Genomic DNA, 27,422 nt, shown 5'->3' on the forward strand with positions numbered 1-27,422 from the left:
ATGTTTTGAAGTAAATGGAGATTATTTCCAATGGAGCTTTAGAATAAATATTTATAGTCAGAAACAAATGAAGCTGGGACCAACATTTTCACAGTATAGTTAACCCAGATTTAGCCACGTTCACCTTTTAACAGTTCAAGACATGATCAGTTGTGAATGATATGGGGCTTACAGGGCATTTTCAGGTGCTCCTATATTCATTCTGTTTTCTATATACTATTTCAATTCTGTAAATTTGCCACCACATTAGTGGAAGTACAAAAGATCACTGGCCATTACTTCCTAGACCAATTCCATTATCCTCTAATGACAAGATTGTGGCAGCCATTATTTAAAAACAGGTGAGAATTTCCTGATTTAAAAGCCTGACAGGCTAGGATATAGGTACAGTTTATCTATTGATTTCCTTCTATATACTCAACTGGGCTACCAAACCTCTGTTAGACTCAACATACAGAATCATACAGAATTGGAAAGGATTTTCTGCTTCTCACTAAAGATGAAAAAAATGGAAAAGTCATTCTTATTGATGGATTTATGTTCATTGGAAGCAGCTTTGGGGCTCCAAATCCTCAGTTTTAGTAAAGCGTTCATTTTGTATTGTTTTTTTAAACGTCACGTTGTCCGTGCAAGGTAAAGAGTCAGAGTCTCTGGAAAGGCCCTCTAGACTCCCTTATAATCAACTTTCCAGTGCTCTTTTAACTTTTTTTTTTCTTCTCCGCAACTGGTAATAATACTTGGCACTTTTGGGTAAAGAGTGGCTATGACCTCCTCATTTGTGACAGTGCTTAGGTCTAACAGCTATTTGCTAGGCCCAAGCACTATTACATGATCAGAGCAATGGTGTTAAAACTTCTCTGGCAAGGGATCCCCACCAACTGGTCCTTTGCCAATTCTCTTTCACCATTCTTCTCTGTCACACCCAGCCCTGAATTCCCCGATGTCAGCTGGTAATGGACACTTAAGAGAGGAGTACTAAATAGGCGCAAGTGTAACATCCTGAACAGCTTTAGTAATAACACCTACACTCTGCCTTCAAAGGTCAGTACTTTCCAAGATCCAGGCAGCAAATCTGACCATCATTTATATTCCACAATGCTTTGTTGCCCACGCTTGTGGAGTACAGCCCCATTCACTTCTGTTGATCTTTGTTCTCTGCTACCTTGTAGGGAAACTACTGTAGGGTACTATTAACTTTGCTCATGTCACACTGGATGACTGTTAATACATTTCCAAAAATGAAACTTCTACATGAATATTGTTGCACACTAATCTGCCTGCATTGTTTTGGGATGCTCTCTGTAAGTTTCACCTAATTTTATAATACACAATTATAATGTTGAAAAGCTCTCATTTTTCCCAAGATAAAACTTAAAGCACAGTGAGGCATGGGTACAGTGCCTAATGCACTCCAGATAAAAATGAGAGAACTTAAATACTTTGTTTACTTTGAAACTTGGATGGTTGACAGAGCGTATGTAGAGTGGTTGGGGATTGCCAGGAATGGTAAAGGTTAATGTATACTTTAATGGCTAAAGTACTTTAGTTTCAGTTCAGCTGGAATCCAAAATAAAGTTTGTATAAGGTGAATAGCTCCTTCTTAGCTGGAGAAACTTTTTTTTTAATAAACATATATAGGCATATGGAGTGACTAGGTAAGGCCAAGGGCAACTGGGCATTTCTAAGGAATTGGTTCAATAAGGTAGTGATTTGGATAGATTTTATTTTATTCTTGCCAATAGGTTAAATCCGGTGAGGTAATCACTTAAATGAATACCCAAGAAATGAAAATGTTTTTGTTCTAATCGATTTTGAAAAAGGCATTTTCCACCCCCAGGTTTTTTTAGTAGTGCTTTATTGAATGTACCGCACTATAGCAGTATGTGTTTGTGCATAGAGATGCATTGCTGTTCTGTTCCAGGGGGGGGGGAGGGGAGCGGGGCACACCACTCTTCTTCAAAGGATGACGTCAGGGGACCGCTTTTACTGCCCTGAGGGTTGGATCGGGGTCTGTGGCTATCAACATATTTCGGTCTCACTTCAAACCTTCTTTTATGAAAACAGTTTAATTTACCTTAGGAGCCCCCATAATGAGATGATGAGGGCACCCTTTCTAATCCAAGCCTCACAGCAGGCGCATGGGGTAATGTGGGTGTAACACTATTGTGTCACAGCAATGGTTGGCAGTGTTTACTTACCTAGTCAAAGTTCTGGTATGGCTCTATTTCTCGACAACAAATATAGTATACCTACAGAATTCACCCCAGAATTTTTTTAATTTATGTGGGAAGAAGCTGTGGATGGGTGGTGACCCCTGTAGTGTGACCAATTAACAAAACAGCTGGGCACGTTACTGTAGAATGCTTGGTGGTGCACCCAGCTTAAAGGAGGTGGAAAGAACACCAAACTATACCTATGGTAAACAAACATAACTCTGTCTGGCAGTGCTGTCTATTTTGCAGTGCCTGGTGTTTGAATACAGAGAGTGTTTCAATGCCCAACATCCCACTGCAGCAACTTTGCCCTTAGGTGCCCAGCAGGTCATGGAGCCAACCCAAGACACGGAGGTCCACACACTCAAAGCTGACAAGCCATGTTGTTAGGTACCAGGGTGTTAGCTCAATGCAGATCTGAAAGTGATCCTTTCACCCATATGACCATAAGATTATATGTGCACTTAGCATATTTTATGTGTGTAGACATCCAAAAGACACAAGACTGCTGCTAGGTGCCATTATTCAATAATTCAAGTAAATAAACCAAAAATATCCGTTATACGAAGGAAAATTACTGCAAAAACCTTTTTAAGTATTTGAAGAGAACATACAGTTTTTTGGGACTTTTCAGACCAAACTAAAACCAAGAATAAATATTTCAAAACACCAATAAATAATTAAAAAATTCTGGCATTTTTGAGCAGTGTTGGGCATGTGGACATCGGCGGTTTCTCCTCTTACTCTGGCTGCTGCAGCCATCATTTTTGGCTTCCTCTGCATGATGACCATTCAGGCTATCTTCAGAAGTCAGATATTGTGGCTTTACCTTCATTTTTTACTTGGAGATATGTCCTCCAGATACCTATGGGTTAATTAGGATTGAATTAGGAGCTCATTGGAGATGCTGCAGACTCTGTTGCCCTGTTTTCTTGCTCAAACTGCTATAACATCATAACAGTCATGGTATGTTTGGACTGATGTAGGCACCCTTATCTTCTGAAAAGTGTTGTGAAAAAACAGATTTTGTTTACCGCGAAACGCGTTGACAACTTGCAAAACCGTTTTGGTGTTTGTACAGGAGATATTGCTTACATGATTAGTCTTTTTATATGTCTTAAAATTATTTGAAATAAGGGTTTTTATGCAAAATATTTTATCTTGGTTTTGGTTTGGCCTGAAAAGTCCCAAAAAAATGTATGTTCTCTTTAAATGCTTTTTAAAAGTAAGGGATGTGGCCTACTAGTAATCTAAATAAGGGGAGTCTCCACATTTTTGTAATAACCTTTTTAAGTATTTCACTTTTCTGTGCTTTTACCTGCGATTAGTTGTTTAGCCAAAAAGTTGTTGAAAGAATATTCTACTCTTTGCTTTTGTAGCTTTTGTAATTTCCAGTAGGCCTTTTTGTAAAACATATGAGCGTAAACAAGACTCCACAAAAACAGCAATCTGTAACAATCAGAAATCATCTTTCACTTATCTAACTACAGTAAACGGAAATCTAGTTACCGGACCTATATTAAATAAGCCCCGATAATGGAGGCAGTTGTATAATTGAGGCAGGTAGGGTATTACAGTCAGCCTAGTCTAGGCCAGAGGTTTATAGTCATTCTTTTTAATATATGAGAAAGAAGTCAAAAATCTATTTGTGAGTAAACCTTTAGTAGACACAGGACTTTCAGTTTAAGGAGTTTAAGTACAATGTCTTTCTCTGGCTGAAAGGATTAAGATGTTCATTAAGTGTATCCATGCACATGGTTCATGTAATTTGTATAGGACAAGTGAGCTTAAAGGATTTTCATGTCTTTTCAGTCTTTTGATAAAATGCCAAGTGGAAACCAGTGTGCATGCATTCTGTGCATTACGAGTGATGATTGTAGCACTGGGCTGAGAAAGGAAAAGTAGAGCTTTTGCACATAACTGGTCAGATTCTTTTTACATACAATATTGGGTACCCCATTATTGTGATACTATACCGTATTGCTATTTTATTACACTTCTAATAGTAATATTCTCTTATCAGACTAGTTAATAGATATATCAATACTTCCTGGTGATTGCTGCTCACTAACTTTTTTCAATATGGTTCAGTACCATAAAAAGCCAATAAAGGTAAATTCTTTATACAACCTTGAAACCTGTCCTGGCCATTTGATATCTATTTGGCTATTACCTTGCCTTGGAAATCGAGGACATGCTTGTGTAAGGTATAACCACAGTTACAAATTGTTTTCTAGGTTCATTCATTTTTTGAGAATTAAGGGGGCGGTGCTGCACCGCTGTTGCACTTAAAAATACTGCAAACAGAATTTTTACTTTAAATAAAAGGGTTGTTTACCCCTTTATGTAAAGTGAAAATTCTGAGTTTAGGTACGTTTTAAATTCTACATAACTAATGTAATAGTTTTTCTATACTATACTGATCATATAATTTACACTTTAGGTAATCCTTGCCTAATTTTTTTTCTACTGTATTCTTATCTTGAATTGCCAAGGTTAGTGGCAGATTTACCCTTATTCTAGTCTAGAAGGATATTTTTTTTTTTCGAAATAAGGATTACTTGAAAAGCTTCAGTAGTTTTACCAGTTCTGTTGGCTGATAATGTTTTTTACTGCAAATGCTGGGTTATATTTAATTAGACATTTCTGGAGTCTTCATAGATGTCTATTTGTTTCTCATTAATAAGCAAATACATCCAAAGGGTCTCTGTCATGTCTTTCTTATACACCATTGGTATTATGGAATCACTATCTCCCCTTTCATGTCAATGCCTGATGAATTATACAGCTGACAACTGCTACTATTTGTGAATCTGGACTATTCAAATCATGACAATAGGACTGCAAAGCTTATGGGAACCTATTGGCTGAATATGAGGATCAACATAGCAATTCATTTGTATTTGTATCACCAGGTATTCATTTATTGTTTGTTAATTACATCACATGTATGGGAATTGAACATTATCAGTTCTCAGAAGCGCACCTTTGGCTTGCTTTCCGGCGGTTTAAAGTTTGTGTTGAAGTCCATGTAATGTTGCTGTGGTTGGGAACTAAGTGGTTTTTTGCATAGTAACAGAGTTACATATTGGTCTGTGGTTACAAAGGATTGCATTGCAACACTGACATAATTCAGGAAACCTAACCTTGGCAATAATCTGAGTGAAGGTTTTATGAATCCTGTCATTTTAGCAGCCAACTTGGCCTCAGGTCGCTTGGCGTCTTTGGATGTACTGTGAGTGGGGGAGTACTTGGCCTTTCCATTACTAGAAAAGCCCAAAACTGTCATATTAATGAAGATGTCAGGCACACTTGTAATATAACTTTTAATGGGTAATTTTAAATGTGGGCTTGTTGTGTATAGAGACGTTGGTAGTACAAAAAAATAAATTAAAATTTTACATTTTTTTTTTAATCAGCATTCCTTTTGATGATGCGGTTAAAGGGACATTAGTCAGGCATGTAAACTGACTCAAGAGACACAGAAATGGTTAAATTTGGGTATGTTGACCTAAAACCTAATTCCAGAAAATAACAAATTAAATAATCACCCTTCAATGCCTCTGAACTCCTTTTCATTATTTACATACCTTAAATCCAGCACTCTATGGGCTAGTCATGGGATGTTCCTGGGTCTTCTTCCTCTTCTTCCAGTGTTGGGGCTGGTTATTCTGCAAAACAGCACAGAGCCAAGTAATATTATCAGCACAACCCTCTGTAGAACTGTATGGAGTCCAGGCGGATGTGGTTATGTATCCTCAGGAATGGGGTGTGTGTATGGAGGGGGGTGTCCATGATATTGTTTGCCAAAGCTTCTGGGCTAATATTTAAAATAGGACAAAGCTAGAGTTTTGCAATAAATTAAAATTTCGACATAAATGCACAATAAACTTTCCCTATCCAGTTCTTTTCTATTGGTGAAATTTTATGTAAAGAAGAAAATGGAACAAGTAGTAGAGTAGATGGGATGTGAATGTTCTGTGCTGTGCAGGGGCATTATTTTGTGAAAAAATGTATACATGCATATAAAGGCATAAATGGGTTCTGGAACTACAGGTTCTAGGTTTTATTCAGGACTGCAATAAAGGGGTCTCAAGGGCAAGTCAGTTCTAAGACCACTAATCCACATATATCCTGTGGTCAACAAAAAAGTGAGACCTTGCAAATAACTGTGGGGGAAATCAAGGTGCTGGAATCTTCAAGAGCTATAATATGTCAAGTTTCTGTGTATAATAAAATACTTTTAAATGTTTTGACCCCCTCAATAACTTAATTTAATACAACCATATACTGCATCAGTTTGCTTTGGTTTAGCAAGATTCTTCAATGCATGGCAAATGTATTATTCAAAGTCAGAAATATGTTACAGAGTCAGAGAGTTAGAAAGATAGCTATTATTATGATGGGTGTGGATCCAAACACATAGTCTGCAATAAAAAAATTACTGAATTATCAAAATATATACCTATTTAGTGTACAGCGATGTGTAATATATTGACGCTATATTATTACTGTTTATTAATAATAATAATAATAATAATAATATTATTAATAATATTAGATTATTGGCAACAATGTGTTTTTATTCAATTAGATGATCTGGTTTACTTCAGTATTCTATGTCTGATAGAAATGCCTCTATCTATTTCCAGTCTTAGTTTTTAGCTTTTATTAAAGAGTAAATGCATTTCTCAATTAGTTGTTGATATACCGGTAGTAAGTAGGCAGCTAAACAAACCTTTTTTTACAGAGACAGGATGTAGTAAATATTCAAGTATTGCCCAAGTCGTTTTACAACTTGCGTTACTTTACATACATATGCAGCTGATCAGCTCCTCCAAATGTGCAAATGTTACAAGGTGAAAGTGATTTGTTCAAAGTGTAATGAATGTTTCCTATGTAATATTGTTTCATGTTTTCTACATTTACATGTGTTTCCAATATGTATCTAATAGACAGCTGTTGTATGGGTTGCAGAAGTTACTGTGTTGCATCTCAAGTCTGATGCTGTTGGCCAGAACTTCTACCATATATTGATGTATGATGGAGTTTCATTAGACAGGGAGTGTTTAAAATCACAAATTTAGCATTTTCAGGTTTGTGTAGACCAGAGGTAAGCAAACTCAGCCAAAAACAGCCTTTAAGCCGGATACAGCCTAGCCAGTATTTTAGTCCAGCCTACACCCTCCTAGTTATTTGTTGTTGGATCCAGCCTAATTGAATTGTTGCGTTATCACGAGTTCCTGCACAGTAACCCCATTTACTATGCCTAAAGAGGAGAAGCAAAGTACCAGTCTCCAGAAGGCTGACCTCAAATGTTGTGTCTTCAGCCCCAAATGGACTGACAAGTTTATCTTCGTCCAACGTGGCAACAAAGCCCTGTGTTTGCAACAACACCAACAGCACTTTAAAGTGGTCGAATCTCAAGGGGCATTTGGATGCCGAGCACACGTACAGAGACTACACCGCGGATGAGCAGAAGACTGAGGCTGCTCGCTTTCAGTCATGGTTGGAAAAAACCTTTCCTTGGACACCTTGTTTCTTCCGGCCTAGTGTGTCTTCTAGACCTCCTGAAATAGCCTAGTAATCCAAAAAGTTTGCCGACCCCTGGTGAAGACAGTGTAATTGTACTCTTCAACTGCTGAGGTGTCTGCCCTGGAACTTTTAAAGTAATCAGCCAGTGAAATACCTAGAATCAATTGATTTATACTTTATGCTATGAAGTTCACTGAAAAACTGTCACTTCAGGTAGTGTCCCCACAGCTCTCACTGGTTACCCCGGCTGACCTTTTACATCACAAATTTAATGTCTGGAGCTCTGCAGGAGGAATCAGTGAGAGCTGTTGGGGGACCCAGGAGATTAACAGGGGACAATTTCAAAGAACTGACCTTAAACAAGAGAATTTGAAATCATTAAAACCAGAGAGAGACGCACACAAAGAGGCCTACAATAACAGCATCCACATTTTTTTATATTTCAGCTTTGCTGTTAAGGCATAAAAATGGTGCCGTAGTGTAAATGGGCCCTAATGTTATCTCCCTGATCACGATACCATACCATGAGTTGTAAATCTGTTGTAAAAAAAGTATCTCAGGGGTTCCCTGAGCCTTAATTGCTTTAAAGATTATTTCAGGATGAAAAAAAAGTTATGAAAGGATGATGTAGACAATCCGATCATACATACAGAGGAAAGCCAAGCTGTTGTTACATGAAATAGGCTGTGAAATAACACAATCAGAGACTCGCACCCAGTGGTACCCGTCTGACTGATTGGTAAATTTCAATGTTACCTCTCTGCTGTATAAAGTGGTTCATTTTTTTTAAGGTATCCATAGCAGATTTCTAGCATATCCCCAACAGCTGCTGCACTTTGCTCAGAATTTCACCCTCACATTTGAAGGATTTGTAATATGAAATCTCACATTACATTTTGTCAGATGACATTAGGATGACTTTAAAAATATGTTTGTTGGAGCTAAGAGCTTTCTCATGTAAGAAATCTCATCTGTGTTGCAGAAAATGTTTCCTTTTAAGTTGAGGATTTTAGGATTTAAGCACATTCTCTTTGTTTCTCTCTTGCTGGATGTTGCTCCTACTGTTAATTTGCCTGTGAATTTTAAGCCTTGTGCCATGGAAAATGCATTATTGAATTTTGGATAGAGCTGGCAAGAATTAGTGCTGTATCATATAAAGAGTTGGAATCTCTGTCAGGTTTTTGCCTTCTGTGTTTTGGTTAAGGAATTTTCTCTCCTGACCTGTTCTGTTTTACATCTGTCAAATAGGAAGTGGAGGGATTTTCCTTCCTTTCATGTTTTGTCTGACATACATAAAACGACAGAAGATTAGAAAAGATCTAAGAACCTCTACACATTTGTCTGCACACTTACATATCTAGACTTTTGTGAATTATCTCTTGTAGTTATAATTCACTTTGCTAAGTGAACATACTAAACTCTTCCAGTAAATCCTCCCAAATGTACATATAATTTGGCGGTTACAGTAGTTCACATTTGCACTGTATATTACGCTGTTTGGCTGTATTACCTGTTTAAATCAGCTCTTTTCTGCAGCATGTTTCTGCACCTCCCTTAATCTGACTTCTGGTAGATGAGCACACGTTTATTTGTGTGTAAGTATTTTACAGCAATAAACTCATGAGACCATTTCTTGAGTGCAGGCCAGGAATCCCTGACTATCTGCTAAATAACTTCAACTTGAGGTTTTGGACGTGTTCTCAATGCCTATTAATTTTGTTGATGAATTGAATTAACATGTGACATCCTCCCTGGTGTTATTGGTGCAGGGACCTATAATTTACAGAAGGTTTCCACATGTTCCGTATCCTGTCCTCACTATCACATCACGCTGGCAGGAATAAGTACAAACTGACATCATTAATAAAGCATCACAGATATTGAACAAATTCCTAATGAAGGGATGAAGCATCTGTAAGGGTCTGTACGGATGGATGTAACACAACAGTTGCCAAGCAGCTATATCCGTCCAGAATGAACCCTGTAATGCACAGCCATCACAGCCATGAGAAAATGACTTTCATTTAGATATTGTGCTAGAGATGTCATAGACACAAGTATTCAGGGTCTCTGGAGTGCTCCATAGACAGTTAGATGTGACCCGCAGGTACCTGGCAGTATTGTTAGGTAATTTCTGCAATGCCCTTCCTCCTACCCCAAATGGCTGGCTATCTAATTTGCCCTTTCTGCCGCAGTGTACATAGGGCCAGGTACTTCAAATTAGGCCAAACTGTTTTGGTAGTTGTTCAGATCTAAGTGTAAAAACTCAGTGTGTTGTAAACACCAAGTGCACCCCAAAAAAACTGCCTAGGTAGGAACCCATTGCACTAACACGCAGAGCGGTAGTCCTGAACCTTTTATGATATATGTTTCTGACATACAAATAGTACTGGCAGTACTGCAAGTTCAGCTCCCCTATGACCTATGTTGTCTTTGCAGGAATTTGGCCCAGTGTACGTGGCACATAATCCAAGGAATGTGAAATGCAGCATGATTGGGGTCCCTTTGGTGATTACAAGAGGTTTATGAGGGCAAGGATTTCTCGCTCTGTTACTACATGGTGGTTGTTTAAAATCACCTGGGCCTCTTTTATTATTTAACCAAACATTGGTTGCAACCCCATTTTCAGGGTTAATCCAGCCCGGCAACCTCATAATATTTTAAATATTTGTTTTCCTACATTTCAAACACTGTCTTGATGTTTTGTGTCCTGGACTCATATTAATATTAATAATATATATTATAATAATAATATTATTATAATTATAATAAACAGTATTTATATAGTGCCAACATATTACACAGTGCTGTACATTAAATAGGGGTTGTAAATGACAGACAGATACAAACAGTCAGTCAGTGACACAGGAGGAGGAGAGGACCCTGTCCCGAAAAGTTAACATTTTAAGATGTGGGAGAAGCAGCATACAGTAGGAGGGGAGATATGGATTGGTGGGTGAGTATTGAGAGTTTTCGGATACAGAAGATGATGGGTAGGCAAGTTTGAAAAGATTGGTTTTAAGGGCTCTTTTGAAGGACCAGAAAGTAGGAGCAAGCCAAATGAGACTCGGAAAACCATTCCAGAGAGTTTGGGCAGCTCAAAAAAAGTTGTGAGCTCATGTTCCTTTTACTTTGTCCTCCAGTAGTGGGTTGATCCAAAATGGCACTGAAAATACCACTCATGCAATCACTTAAAGAAGATGTTCTCTGCAGAATTCTCATGTGAACCTCGGGTGGCTTGATGATTTACCCCCAGGGAGTGTATTTGTGATGCCCTGAGTTCATTTTTTCCAAGAGAGGGGCAGACTAGCAACACAAGGCAAAATATATCAGAGAGGAGTACTAGAGTATGAAGACAGTATTTGCTGCCTCAGGGTTTTAGGAAAAATACAAAGGAGTGTGGGGATGGGCATTTAAAAACATAAACTGGAAAAAATTAATTAATAAAACTTTAATAACTTTAAAGATGGGTAGGCTTTACTTCAACTGTTACATGGGCACCCTGAGGGGGCCCATTAATCCTTTAACCCGACAGCCTACCCCCTTTCCCCGGTGCCCCAGAGGACTCCTAAATATAGACAGTTCATTCTTCCTTTTGATTTGTTTAAAAAAAGGGGTGTCTTTTTACCAATTCGAATTATTCAAGAAAGTAGGATTAAAAATAGGAAATATAAAAAATTCAAAAGGGGCATGCCAAGGGGACCACCCACCAGATTTCTTTGCCACTTTGTGCCCATAATTTAAAACTTTTTCTGTTATTTTTTATTAGTTTTTATTGGAAAGAAACCTTTATGGCTTATCTGTATTGGTAATTAATTAAATAATTGTTTTTTGGTAAATTAAGCAATTTAAGGTGAAGTTGGCCCGTTTTCAAGCTTAGAAAACAAGGTTCCCAAAAAGTTAGGGGTAGCAAACTGAAGAAGGAAGAGAAGACTTGCAGAGAGATGTAGACTGCTTCTTTTTTAACTGTCATAGGGCAGGTTTAGAGGGATGTATTTCATCTTTGTATTTAGCTTCTTTCCTGGAATTTAGCTTTAAGTTCCATATGTGCTGCTGTAAGTTTATTGATTTAATCCCACACATAACATTTATGCATGACTTTGCAAGGCAATATAGGTGCACTCCAACTCTCCTTTCCTCTCTAATCTTCTCTGATCTCCAATAATAACTCTGCAAATTAGGAGATTCCTAAAAACAATTACGTTTCCTTTTAATCAGAGCTTGCTTGTTAGTACAGCAGCATGTATAGTAAAACAGATGTGGTTTATTAATAATGTAACAAGGAAGGGCTGTGGGCCAAGACTGGTTAAATGTTACTAAAAAGTGTAGTGTACATTAAAGAAGCACTAAAAATAAAGCACCTCGTCCTTCCATTCATGTATGTAAGGATAATAAATAAGTCGTTATAAGATAATTTCAACTAAAGCTTTAACAGAGAATTCATTGTCTAATTTAAAAATTGGTAGAAAAAAGCAAATTGTGCATAGCAGCAAGTCAGGAAATATAATTTTCTCACCTGTACCAGTAAAAGGACAAATTGGCGTTGTAGACAATAATAGCCAACCTGGTGCAAATGTTGCAGTCTCATCTTACTGGCACCTTCCTTTCTAAGTAAGAGATATACAGGATGGATAACCATAGTACCATTTAGTTACTAAATATTGGGAGCATACAGTGTACTTTTTGCAACATATTTTTACCTTCTTGAAGATGCCACTTAATGTACTCAGGTAACTCATCTACCTGGTAGGAACCTTTAATTGTCAACAAAAACATTTATATGATTCAACATTGCTGTATTGCCTACTAGCATTCCCTATGATTGTTGGCATTGGAATTTGTATCCTTTTTTATTTTCCTAGAAAAATTGAACTCTAATTCCTCTTGTAAAATTTGTGATCAGACAGGTCTTTATTGAAGAAAAAGGGATAGACAATACCCCTTCTGCTATAAATACTTACCTGCCAGATCACTGTCTTCTTGTGTCAAAGAACAGCTGAGCTCAGGGTGGGATGCTGGGAAACCAGTGAATCTCCCTTTTTTAATGGCAGATTTGATCATCCCAAACTCTTACCTCTTGTTCTATGGATAACTGTACACATTTTGATTTCCCACTTTTTGTGACAATGGTAGTCAAATAAAGAGGGTAAATCTCTCTAGCTGGGATGCAAATAAACAAACTAAAAAAGGTTATGGCCGTACATACAACTTAACCTCATTTTTGCCCACCATCTGTTTATCAATGTTTTCCTAGGCAGTTCCCTATACTGGGGGAATGTTTAAAAATGTTAAACAGTTGCAGCTGCAGCATCCTCTGATCTCCAGGTGGGACTTGCAGACTGCTGCGGGGTGCTTGTAGGATTTGATCGGTAACCATAATTTTTTTTTAGCCCTTTCACTGCACTGTGGCTGAATTAAAAATTTTTTTTCTGCATTGAGATTGAAATTCGATAGATAGATAGATAGATAGATAGATAGATAGATAGATAGATAGATAGATAGACTGGATGCATGGGAAGTGGAATCAGACAAAATAAAAAAAGCCTGCACCTTTACTTTGGCATCTATCCATCCAACAGTTTGGGGGTTCAAGGGCCCTCTTATAAAATCAGTGGTCTGTGTTCCTGTCCAAAGTTTTGTTTTTTACCACCCAACTTTTGTAAATTTCACATAACACCCGCTGTTAGGTATTCAACCATTTTCTATTTCATTACTTATAGAATAGGTTGACATCACCTCAAATACAAAGATCCCAGCAATCCCTAGAAGATATATTTAAAAAAGCAGAACACACTCAGCAGGGTTAACTTTGCAGCAGCTCCCAAAAACTGAAGTATCCCTTTTGAGTGGCCTGACCTTTGCAACAGGAAGGTCATTTTTGATAATAATAAATTACAAAATGACTCATGTTGCAATTATATATGTTGTACCAATTTCTTAACAAAATTGGAGTTTTCCTTTAAAAAGTGAAAGTGATTTCTAAATTGCTTCAATCTGTCCTTACATCAGAAATAATCTTGCTTCAAATGTGACAGGTTTAATTTAAAGGTTTGCGTTATTTTTTCACTGACATATGCGTGAGGCCATTTATTTTTGCTATGAAACTGTCCTATGACTTAAGTTTAAGTATGACTTTAGTTTACAAAAGAATGTGCCTTGGATTAACCTCTGTGTTGATATCACGTTTGCCAGAAATCTATGTGTCTGGAGTTTAGGTTTGCCTCTTGTTTTATTGTAGTATATGGTATATGTGAACTATACAGCTTCACGCTCATAGACATCGTATAAACAGTTGAAAGATTTCAGGCACGTTTTTGGACAGCAATAAAACCAATATTTTTGCTGTGAGGCACAATTAAAACAAGCCATTTTGCTATGTACACTTTCCAGAGCTTATTTCCTAAACACAATGGCACGTGCGCTTACTCCACAAATCGCCTTAAGGAGATCTTTAGGCTTTAACAGGCAATCAATGCTACAGTGAGCCACAAAAACGCCATAGGTATTTATTGCTCACACATAGGATCAGTAAGAAGGCAGAAATAAATAGTATTTGTACATTTGTCAAAATGTTTAAACAACTTTCAGGAATGCTTTGCTTCTGAAGTGGATTTTATGAAATACTGTCACTATTGTAATTAAATGTACCTCTTTTATAGCAACTCCCAGCAACAAGCAGAATAGATTATGGAACTCTAGATGCTCTCCAGCAAACTCTGCTAAAAAAAAAAATAGTAACCTAGTTAAGGACCTTTAAATCTTCACAGATTTTTAACAGGTAGTTAATAAACTTTAGGAGAAACCATCACTTACCTCTGTAGTTGCAGCTTCTCTGGAGCTATTCATCATCAAAATTCAAAAAAAGAAGTTCTGTTTAATTTTTTTGACTATTTATCTCATTATAACATGTTTTGTGAAGAAATAAACTCCTGGTCTCTCAACATCTAGTCTGGAGTTCCTGTTTTTTAGATTATTTATTTTTTTATTTTTATTGCTGTCTTTGTCACTCTTGGGTAGATCTACCTTCATTATTTGTTCAAGCATAATAGAGAGCCTTTCTTCCACAAAAAATACAGCAGTCACATGCTCGGAATGGAGAGAGCCAAGCTGTAGTGCATCATGTGTATTTGTAACATAGCTCTTGGTCCACATTACTGCATAAACCTTTCAGTTATAATGGTACCGTATAAGATAATGGCAACGTTTATTATAGAAGCCACTGTCACTCATTATTGAAGAACTGCCCACTGGAGCCGGTGACTACACCCCTTTGTGTAGCATAGTTACATTCAAGATGAAAGTCAAAAAAATTACCTTACACCCCAGGGTCTAGCTTCTGAAAATCTAGCTTCTGTACAAGTATCTCTCATCCTGCCTGATCAATAAATGACCAACAAGGATGATCACTAGAAAGGACGCAGCGGGGTCCTTTCTGCTCATCCAACCCCCCTCCCTCCCTGTAGAATGTACACATCACTAAGTGCAGATTCACACAGCAATCCCCAGCAGCTCCCAGTGTCTGGTACCTTCTTATCCGCTCAGTCATTCACAATGCAACACTGGGTTCTTGAAGAACCCGAATCTACACATGGGACAGTACCGCTCACTGCTGCCTCCATTCATTCTCCATTGGGCTGCGATGGGTAGAGGCTACCTATAGCGCCTTCCCTGAAGCAGCAATTCACTGGCATGCAGAAGTGGTAACCACACTGCAACCTCATAGCCAGTGTGAGCATACCCTTAAGATCATTTCCAGTGACAATTATTGCACATCGTAGGAATGTAGGCACTTCCAAATATAAGGAGAAAAGGTGAACGTGGAATATAAACTCCAGTAAGAATTAACTAGGAAAGAAATAAAAAAAATAGAGAAAATGTAAAAAAATAATGGTTAAAAAAATCCATGGCTGGAACACAGTTGGCTGTATAGAACATAGTCTACATTTATTTTGAAATAAAACTGTAGCTACAGCTCTTTGCCCGAACAAGCTCTATGGAACATTCCTTCAGGCTGATTTTATCTTTGTGTTCCAGGGTTCATTCAGATCAAAATCACCACAGTTTATTAATTCTAATAATATAACACATAGCCTTCGCTGCCTTGTAACATTTCTATTGTGCGTGTATCTGGTTTGACCATCATTCCCTATTGATAAATGCCTTGCTATACACTGATTTGCCAAGTAAGGCCAGGCTTAACTCCAGGTGTGCCAAGACAGTACTCACAAAATGTGTTCCAGATGAATTCTAAAATAACACAATCTACAAGATGACATTTCCACTTCCAGAGGCTCCGCTGTAATTATTCCACAGCCTAGTCAATTTGTTTCGTGCTGGTTTTGATAAAGTAGTTGCAAGTGGCTTGCTGAGGCTCAGATGTTGGCCTGCGCTATGTGTAACATTGTGTGGTTAGTGTTACAACACTCAGAAAACAAATACTTCACACCTGTGAAGTGAGGGGACTGTGTGAAATTGGTTTGAAAGCTTTACATCTTTTCTTTTTAATATCCCCTAATTGTGCTGCCAGATGTATTGGAACTTTCCCTTTAAGTCACGTACATAAGAACTTTTTTTTTAATAAAGTGCTGCAAGCAATGTTTATTTTATTGCAAAGCCTTTGGGTATCAATTATATATGTTGTCTCAGTGTTTATAGCCAATACATTTGGAAACCACTTTTGTCACTTTTGCACAGGTTTTCTAGAATTGACATCAACAATTTAAGATACCAAAACACAGAACCAGCTGAACATATAGTTTACCTATGTATTAATCCAGGACAAAATATTTCATTTTGTTTCTTTTCTAAAAGTGAATTTGAAAAAGATGTATGAACAATTGAGTCTTTCTTGACTCTCGTTTATCCACTAGAGCAATAAACAACTGTAAAAATAGTGCTGGACGTTTTTTCATTTAAAACCTGAAAATTTCTCAGGATCGATGCTCCCGGCGGACGGGACCCTAACAGCTGCTTGGTCATTCTGCTTTAGAGCCATCATTTGCAGATTTGACAGCAGGCAGCAGTGAGTGGTACTGTACTGCTCACTTCTGCCCCAATTCATTCTCTATGGAGCTGACGCTGGTAGAACTACTTGTAGCGTCTCCCCTGAGGAAGCAGTTCACTGGCAAAAAGGAAGCAGTAACAACTTGCAACCTCACCACCAGTCTGAACGTAGGAACTTTAAACCATACTGTATTCAGGGGTCTATTTAAATGTTTTCACATAAGATCTCATAAGAAAAATGTATGACTTATGAGTAAAAGTTGAGTTATAGGCCCTGATTTATTAAAGCTCTCCAAGGCTGGAGAAGATACTCTTTTATCAGTGAACCTGGGTGATCCAGCAAACCTGGAATGCAAGATTTAAACCATTTGCTAACAAATAGCAAATCACTTTTAAGAAATCCATTCCAGGTTTGCTGGATCACCCAAGTTCACTGATGAAAGTGTATCTTCTCCAGCCTTGGAGAGCTTTAAAAATCAGACTCAAAGTCTCTAAATAATTCTAATGTGAAAAATGTTTAGTTGTAAAATAAAGATTGTATTCCATTAGTGAAAATATCAGTTTGTACCTTTGTTTGGTACCATAGCCACCATAGTTTTTGCCTTTATTCCAGCTCCTTTATTGATGTCCCTTCTGCAATAAAGTAAACTTACCAGCATGATCACTGTTTTTTATTTACACACACCTGTCCTTCCTTACACACGCTGTGTCGTGGATGCCACCATCTTCCACTTCTCTTCCGGGTTGTCGGATCTTCAGCCATCCTGACTGACCAGGCCAAGATGACAAAAAATAAGATTGTGAACAGGTAGGTGTTTTATTGCAGAAGGGACAGGCTAAAACTCCTTTTGAAAAATTAGAACTATTGTTTTGCTTTAAATACAATATATATATATATATATATATATATTATATATTATTCATGTAATTAATTAGTGATAAATGGTGCCTGGAATCAAGATAAGAATTGTGATTAGTTATTGTGGTGGTTATTATTATTATTAGTTATTATTATTATTATTATAGCACTCCGATATATGTAAATAAGGTGGCACCAAAAACTGGGGTTTTAAGAATTTTCTTTACCACATTGAAATGCAGTTAAAATATGATATATATACATAATATTTATCTATATTTTGTACTTTTGTAAACTACTTTGTAAAAAATATCAGCTATAATTTATTAAACCTTTACTATATATTTCAGTGCTTAGCCATTTTATTTAAAAAATTGGACTAATTGAACATTTCTATTAAAAGCACGGGTGGATGGCAAATATAATCCCAGTAGCTGAATTTTAGGCTGTTTCTAGGCCTGGTCTATACAGAGACTTATTTTCAATTATAATGTAGTTGGTAGGTGTGCCATCAAGCCACCCTTTCTTGATGCTACTGGCAGTCCGTAAAATGTTCTGCCACATTATGAAAGGGTTTGCTGAATATCCTTTGCATATTCTCAGACAGGAGGAAAACAAAATGAGGGGAGTGTTCTGCAGGTTGCCATCAGTCATTTTGGATGAGTATCTAAGTTGCTTTATGTCATACAAGGCCAAAAATCTCTGTTGTGTGCCTTAGAATAAAATTAGGCATTACTACTGCATTCCATAATTTTATATTTTGAGCAGTTATTTATTATTTATACACATATAATATGAAGTCACAGATAGACCCATGGGGTTTTAGGGGGCCACATGATATTGCTTTTTTTTACCAAAAGTTTATGTAGAATGTACAATAAAAACAGCAAAACATATACCAGCAAAAGATACCAAAAAATAAATAATTACTTGACCTGCTTAGTTCTGATTAATGTTTTTTGCCCAGAGTTTCTTTATAACAGCCTATATGGTCATTACATTTTATACCAAGTCACATTCACGCACACTTTTCTTCCCCAAATCATATCAGAAAAAAATAAATTGCAACAATTATTCTGAGCTAGGCCAACCCAAACCCCTTACCAGATGTGGCCTTGTTTTTCTAATGACTTCTATTTTAGGGTCCAAATATTGTGACTGTTTCCCCAAAATACAAACAAGATTTAGAATGTGTCTAAACAATATCTATGATGTGTCCACAGCTCATTGTCCAGTGTCCACAATTTTTGCAGTATTGGATCAGGAAATATTACTTTTAAAGAATTCCAGATATTTTATCTGAAGACTGGTGGGGATTCCCAGTAATGTAGTCATGTCCATGGGTTTTAATTTATAGTTACAAAGAATAGAGCTTTCTGTATCTGTATATTTCCAGAACACTTACTGAAGGTGACGTATTCGTGAAGAATGCAGCTCTCAGTCCATTTTGCTGGAAATAAGTTGAACCTATATTGATAAATTGCTTGGTATGGGTGATTTTTATAGTGGATCACATATTTAATGCTTAATAGTAAAGAAGAACATTCAGTGTTATATTGTAATGAACTTGTAACATAAAGTCTGTGAACACAGTGGTGGTAATGTAACTAGCCAGTCATATTATGGATTTGTTTTATTAGACTTTTAAGGTAACTTTTACATCTTTAATATAAAAAATTACAATGTTTATTCCATTACATATACATAAAACATTCTTTACGGTCCATTATCCAATAATTGAACCAAATTAAATGTGTATATTCTGTACTTAACGCGTTTCGCCGTCAGGCTTCTTAAGAAGGACATTTCAAGAAGTTGTATAAATTTTAAACTCCATATCTGTAGAACATTAAACACCAAAAGCAGAACCAAAACCCTGTTTAAAACTTAAACCACTTTGAAAATCAGGATTTTTAAACAGTATGCATTACTGAAATGTCCATCTTGATTTGTAGTGGTAGAAGTGTTACATTTAAGCTATTCGGCTGCCCCAGATTTGTGACCAGCTATCGCACCAAAACCCTAAATAGGCTAAAAATATATTAAAGTCACAGTAACAGTCGAAATCTTCTCTTCTGTAAATGCAGACTCCAAAATGGTCGTGTTCATTGATGAGAATCAAGATATGTCAATGTATCCATGGTCAAACTTCACCTCTTAACAAGTCATAGAATTTTAAAAAGTGAGACCTATTCTTTTTTTTGTTGTTGAAAAAGAAGTAGCAAAACAGAAAATCAAATGATAGCACAATTGTCAGCTAGGAAAGCCCTTGTGGAGAAGAGTAATCTCAGATCACAGTCTAAACACATTGTTTGACATCTGCAATACATATTAAATTTTGAACTATGTCACTTTCCAAGAAGAGCGGTTTGGTTAGGTCTAAATCTGGTTTACAGCTGTCACGTCAGAAAGACCAGCATAATTTGTAACTTCACAGTAGCTAACTGACTGTTTTTTTGCTTCTGCTTTTCAGAGTGTCTCCACTGCAGAAATCTGAAATTGTAGACATGGTAAAGAAACATGTCAATGCCATCACCCTGGCCATTGGAGACGGTGCCAATGATGTTGGAATGATCCAGACCGCACACGTTGGAGTGGGGATCAGCGGGAACGAGGGCATGCAGGCAACCAACAACTCCGATTACGCTATAGCTCAGGTCAGAGGCTCTCTGAACAGCTGTTGTAGACTGTTGACAGAGGTATCAACTACATGTATCAAGAGGCAGAATCTCAATCTAGCAAATTCATAGGGGCATATCATCTTTGCCACCACCAAAACTCAAAGCCAGCATTCTGGATGCCCTAATGTACTTTACAAAACTCAAACCCACTGAGAAAAGTTTTATAAAGTATTGCATTTCATATCAGTAAATGTACAGCTAGCAGCAGGGGAGAGGCGCCATGCAGCACACTTGTGTCTAAACAGCCCCTCAAAATATGATATATGTCCCTACGCCTGTTTCCAAGAAAAGAAAGATTTATAGGTACATAAATTCATAGATGGAGAATGAGGTTTTTATATATTTACACCATAAAGAGCTACTGGGGCTTACATGTAAAACTAAACAGGGGAACATTATTACCTAATCCTATTAGTAAAACCTGTGCTGAGAAATATGTCAACTGCCACAGGTGCGTTCTCAAAATGTTAATTGGCTGGTTAATCTAGTGTCTGAAGTACTCTGGGCACCTTTAACACATATAAATCGTTTGCTTCTTCCGGTATTTAAAAAGTATTCAGACCAAAGTAACTAGTATTTTATAAATAGCTATTCACCAGCATGGCTCACTAGTTTTTTTCAAGCAGTACAAGAATGAATGATTGTACTTTTATAGCCTTTTTTTAGTCTTTGTTGGCAGCATTTCTATACGTTTTTTAGATGCACACTCAGTGTTCAATGACAGTATGAATTAGCTATTATGAACATCTTGTCACCACTTATGCAATAATTTTTAAGTATTTGCAAGTGTTTTTCTAAGGGGGGTTGAACTGCACCATTATGCAAGGCTTTTTTGGCAAGCCTAGTGCTTATCACCTGTTACTGCTTCTGGGTGCCTTTCAGTTGCCAGTAGGTGCCCAGGAGCACTAAACGCTGTGGTTTTAAACTACTAGTCTGAAAATGTCCAGCTACTATTTTTTTCTTTTAGTATAGGCTTCCTTTAGGCAAGGAGTGTGAATGGCTCAAGGACTAGAATCTCATATTTTTATAGCCTTACCAAGACACACTACACACTTGTGCCTAAATGGAGATGAATGAAAATCTGTATAAACTGATGAATTGGTGTACATTCTTTTCAGGAGTTATGCGTTGTATTTTGCACCTGCCCAGGTTATTTTAACGGGGACTGTGCTCCCCAAATGCAATGCATTGTATTTAAAAAGCAGCCTGTATACTACAGGTAGGCTGTATTAATTTGCAGTTTACTATCTAAGATATTTGATTAAACAACTTACAATTCTCTTAGAAAGCTCTTGGCAACAATTTTCTAAATGCACACTACACTGTTTGAGTGTCGGTTAGATCTGTTTAGAATTAACATGACAGAAGGCTCTTTTAAGCCACAAAAGGAGTTAGATAGTCAAGTTCCAGATTCACTGGCATGAACTTTTTGTGTAAAGTTATATTACATTGGATGTACACACCATCAATTTTATATATGCAGGAAGAAGGTGCTTATTTTCTATATAGTATAAGTATGAGGTTTACAATAACTATAGTGTGAAGGAAATTGGGAAGAACCACTCCTGAAGCTCCAAAAAATGTTGTGACATTTTGGGTATTTATTAAATTCATTATAAAGGGTATAAGAAATTCACATACACAATTGGAAACAAGTCACTGATTTGTGAATTATACATTCTAATGTATATCATTAGAATACCATGTTTACAGTATACAGCTATTACACAGACACAGTCATGATGAGAATAAATTAATTTACCGTTTTGTCAAAATAATCAAAAATTGTAATAATAGCAAAGCATGTGCAATAATGGTAGCAAACACTAGAAAATGTCCAAAAGGTACAAAAGTACCATGAAAAAAATCACTACATGGGTTTCAAGACACATCAAATAAAGCCATGATCAAATATAAAATAACAAATAAAATATTACTTATTTAAAGCAGCATAGAAACCAACAGCCTTTGTAGTGATATCAATAAGATATCAATAAATATCTCAGTAGGCATTCCTAAAACTGTTTGAAACCAACTGCAAAGCATTTATAAAGCTATGGATTCTTCTCCTGTTTTGAAGGAATTCTATTTATTCGAAAATCTAATGATTTATAGGTCACACTTTATACCCTGGTCACAGTAAATTTGAAATAGCCTATGCATTCTTTCCAGATGAACTGACATGTGCTCCTTAACAAAGCAATGTGTGTGTGTGTTATACATTCTCTTCTATCTGTCCTGGGTTAGCACCTTCCAAATATCGTTATAGAGCTTACTGTTCATGATTCATATTGTGACTATGCCAGTGAGGTAGCTATGTGATAGGTATGCAATGGTTGAGTCAGTGAGGTGGAAAGCTCATTTGGGCTGACTGGGCTCCCCTTTTGTTAGATACACTAACCCAAGTAAATGTTATCTTAAACACCTGCTTCTACCATCATGCTCTTGAATGTAAGACTATCTTCCTAATATAATTATAAGGTATAGGCATATTGCAATATAAAATATATTAGATTTAAAAAAGATAGCATTACATTTCCTGTACTTGTAGGCAAGATGCACAACATTTTATGTATGTATTGGAGGCCACATACAAATAGCAATAACACTATCTTTTCAGGGTCCCAAGGTAAATACTAGCAATATTCATCACTGAATTGGAACAATGACCCTGATTTATGAAAGCTCTACAAGACTGGAGAGGATACACTTTCATCAGTGAAGCTGGGTGATTTGGCAAATCTGAAATGGATTTCTTAAAAGTCATTTGCTAGCAAATGTTTTCAATCCTGGACCAGATCTGTTTCAGGTTTGCTGGATCACCCAGTTTCACTGATGAAAGTGTATCTTCTCCAGTCTTGGAGAGCCTAAAAAAACAGGTTGAATGGGTCACTACACTTGAGGACCCAATATCCGCTATCCACTATTTACACCTAAAATCTTGAAAAATGGCAATTAGCCATGTCAGACAAAATGAGAAACCTGCTTTAAAGACAACCCAGTAGTGGAGATGTGTGCTGAAACAGAATCCCAACCCATCCCAGGAATGAAGGGATTGCTGGAAAAGGGTGGGATCTTCCTATGCTGTAAACCTTCAAGTGGAGAGAGCCCACAAATTAGGGCCACTGAAACAGGACTGAAGAAACCCACAATCAATTATTGTTAGTTGCTTGGACTTTGCAGAGAAGGCTAAAATATTGTGCAGAAACTTGGTTGCTAATGACTGCAGACTTTTACTCGTTTCCAAATATTGTGCCACAGAAAGCAGCACAAGGCTTTTACCATTCCCAGTTAAAAGCTTATAAAATGTTTCAGATTTACCCTAGCATATCTTGCAATCCTTTTATTTACCACACCAGCAGGTGAACTTTGCTCATTTACTGACCCAAATGAAGGTAACACATAGGCCACTTCAGGCTTCTCATAATAATTTTTAGATAATGCACACTGAAACTTTTTAGCTGGTTTAATATTTACAAGATGTTAGGGGGCTGCCTAGTCAAATCGGGCCTTTGTCTAGATCCAGCCATACTACACATTAGGGCTTCATTTTGCTAACTGTAGATGGCAGTTCCTGTACATCTTGCCTAAGTCAATGTCAGCAGTCAAGATGCAATTTGGCCTTGTCTGATTCCATGGTTGAACTGCGGTTCTGCCCCATCAAACGCGCAGCCATTTTCTGAGCAACAAATAGTTCCTTGTCAGCTCGTAACCAAAAAGACCCCCCACCACCCTCAATTTTATTCCATTTATGTGATCTTTCCTGAAGATTCATATAGCCATTGAGATATTTCAACACTAAGAAATTTTGTAGGTGCACTGGGGCAGTAGATTTGGACCTCAACCAGGAAAATTCCTAAACACGTTAGATAGAGGAATACCCAAAAGTCAACACACTAGCTTTAAACATTGGTCAACTGACTCATTCAAAAATTTTTTGGGTGACATTCCTGCAAAAATCTTATCACTATATTTTTTGGGATACTTATGGCTCATACTCTGGGCATATATTTTCCACTCACTTCTACTCACTTGTTTTTCTAATTCTAGTATTATTTTGTTTATGTTTTGGTGTACTTTTAGCCTAAACTATGTTTGTAACAATATATGTACTTAAAATGAAAAAATGAATAAAATATAAAAAATTTAAAAACTCATTGTTGCCTATTTACATGTAAACATTGTAGTACTTTGTGATAAAAGGTGTTTTAATTCACATTTCCAGAATGTATGATAATCCCCCTCTATATCGCGGTCCACATATTGCGGTCCTTGTATATATTGCAGATTTTTATTCCGAAAAAAAAACAAAGGCTATGCTACTATACAGTACTGTACAGTACATACAGTACTCATAAATGTGATATTTTTAAAAATTTACCCAAATTCATCTCGCTATATGCCTCCAAATGATTTCTGCGTGTGTTTCAAGATGTGGGGGGGGGGGAATTTACAGCTTAATAAACAAAAATCAATTTAGGGTGGCGTCCGTGTAATACAGATTTTCGTTTATCGCAGGTGGTTTTTGGAACGTAACTCCTGTGATAAACGGGGGACTACTGTACAATCAACAGTACAGCCATTTCTTCAGAATGGTATCCTTGTACAGCGGCTTTCAACACATCTAACGTACAATGCACCCCAGTGCACGTAGACCACCCAACAACGTACATAGACCTTTGATTGGTGAACATCAGCAGAAGTACAAGTAATATACCTACATACCTATCAGTTACATTTAGCCAATAGAAACACCTAGGAATTCCTTTACCATCTGGTCTGGTGTATTTTCCCTATCAGGACTTCTTTGGTCAGTCGGCTTCACCCCTGTCTCTCTAGTTTTATGGTTTTTGGGTTTTTAGGGGCCACACATATCTAGTTAGTCTATGCTGACTCTCGTACTTCAGCATGGACCTGTTCTTGTGGTTGTGCTTGGTCTTTCTTTCTCTGATATTTTAATGTGTCCCTTTTAGCCTTGGTCTGACTTGTATTGGCTATATTGTCTGTTCTTGCTCGTCTGTATTGTCTTTGACATCTGAAACTATTTGTATGTGTATCCTAATGCTTCTGGGTACAGCTCTGTTCCTGCCTGCCTGTATACTGGTAATGTCTTTTTCTGCCCATTCATCTTGTAAAGCTAAACCACACAAGTCTATCTGGACCCTCATCAGCCCTACTGAGCACCAGGCAGGCAGTTCCCTTACTCCCTAATTGGAGCTGTTTACCATCAGCTGGCAATAAAGTATACTCTGGTTTGTTGGATCTGACTTTGTACCCCCTCTCTTTTCTGTGTGTTCTGTGCTTAGATTCCCATTCTAGCACTGCAATAGGTTTCTATTGTACTTTAAGGAGTCTAGGAATTTTAAAAACCCTTACATGTGGGTTCAGCAATCCCCTTTTGCATGCAAACAGATGCATAATATGCACCCAAGCACTGTTTCCTAACATCCATTAGCAAATGTAAAGGGTTTACTGACTGGTTGGGCGGATGGCTGGATGTTTACTCAGGTGGTGCAAAGTAGCGCAAGCAGATTTTGTCTATATTTAGTTGAACTGGTAAAGGGTTTGAATGAAATAGGCGGGGCTCATAATGTCCATGCTTTAAACACACAAATTCTACCATAAGGACACCCACCTAGTGTTGATTTTGCCTTTTTTCCTCCACTACTTCCTTACTGTAATTTAATTTACAATAAATAAGGATGTAACACACATCCCAGCTTTACATCATAAAACGGTAGGAAACGTAATGTTTAAAAATGAAATCATCTTCTTCCCTGTACCCCCAAGTCAAAAGCAGTGCGTGCCATAAACTTGTTATTGGAGTTTTGCATCAGATTTCCTCTGAAGTTTTTTTTTCTTTCTTCTCTTCTAGTTTTGTTACTTGGAGAAACTTCTTTTAGTCCACGGAGCCTGGAGCTACAACCGTGTGACCAAATGCATCCTCTACTGTTTCTACAAGAATGTGGTCCTGTACATCATCGAGGTAAGATTAATGGAAAACCAAACAAGTACATCAAGCAAGCATGCCAGTATTGTCTGCAGGCTTACTAGGGACATCCGCCGCCTGGCCTTAACTCAAGCCAAGTATAACAGAAGAAAATGACACAGACATTTATCAAGTTCCCCTTCCCCGAGTTCCCCTTCTAAGCTTAAGCACAGCGGCCTGTAAGAATGGCTCAGCTTACCAAATTCACATCGTTTCTTGAATGATGTGCACCAAGCACAAAATCCATTAAGTGCACAGAGACAGCTGCCACAATATTGTGAGGGCACATGTTCCAAGCCTCTAAAAATTATTCAGGGCCTTCCTGGCTCTTTATAATTCATCTTCAAACAGTGGTTTAGAGATCTTGGATGGACTCAGGCTGTACAGTTATACTTTGAATCCAACACATAAGTTAAATCAACAAATAAATCCTGGGCTATAGCTTACCACTACTAAATACAGCTTTAAAGAAATGTTTGTGCTTTGACATTTGTATCCCTGATGATGTGATACCACAACCTTCTGGACAGGGGGGCCAAAAGTTGGCTGTGATCCCCCTCTACCATGCTTGGGGCTTGTCATTAAAAAAACAAAACCTTAATGTAATTGAGCTATTAACCTAGAATTTAATTTCGGGTTTTGTTTGGGGCTTGCTGTGTGATTGTAGAGTCCTATGCAATGCTGGAAGGTTACTTATCTGTCCTACTTTTAAATCAGTCATAGAAAAACATTTAATTTTCGGTATGTACATACATAATATGTGTGATGCAATAGGCCTGATTTATTAAAGCTCTCCAAGACTGGGAGGGATAGCTTTATATGGCAGAACCTAGGTAATCAAGAAAACCTCCCAAGATGATCTATCTTCTCCAGTCTTGGAGAACTTTTTTGAATTAGGCCCAATATATTTTGACACCTACCTTTCACTTAGGAGGCAACAATCCACAGGAGTATACACCCTCTGTGCAGTAGCATGCTTCTAGAAACAGTTCTTAGTTTTTAAAGTGCATACAAACCCTAGAAAATAATTTTTGTTTTGCAATCTGTACTATACCATTTATCTGCTCAATACATGCCTAGGGCTAGGTGCAAATTTCAGAGAATTCTTGCCTTATAGTTCGCATCGGGCGAGAATCTGACAT

At 37.3% G+C, this 27,422-nt stretch overlaps 1 protein-coding gene across 1 annotated transcript in view; it reads left to right on the forward strand.

Annotated features, from left to right (window-relative positions):
• The window catches only part of ATP8A2 (ATPase phospholipid transporting 8A2), a 334,998-nt gene that overhangs the window by 137,008 nt on the left and 170,568 nt on the right, over nt 1–27,422 (forward strand). Inside the window, exons 25-26 of the mRNA XM_072400709.1 lie at nt 20,084–20,267; nt 26,167–26,277. Of these exons, the coding sequence (XP_072256810.1) occupies nt 20,084–20,267; nt 26,167–26,277 (295 nt within the window). The remainder of the gene's footprint in view (nt 1–20,083; nt 20,268–26,166; nt 26,278–27,422) is intronic.

The sequence above is a fragment of the Pyxicephalus adspersus genome, chromosome 1, assembly GCF_032062135.1.
Source record: "Pyxicephalus adspersus chromosome 1, UCB_Pads_2.0, whole genome shotgun sequence".
Taxonomy (NCBI): Eukaryota; Metazoa; Chordata; class Amphibia; order Anura; family Pyxicephalidae; genus Pyxicephalus; species Pyxicephalus adspersus.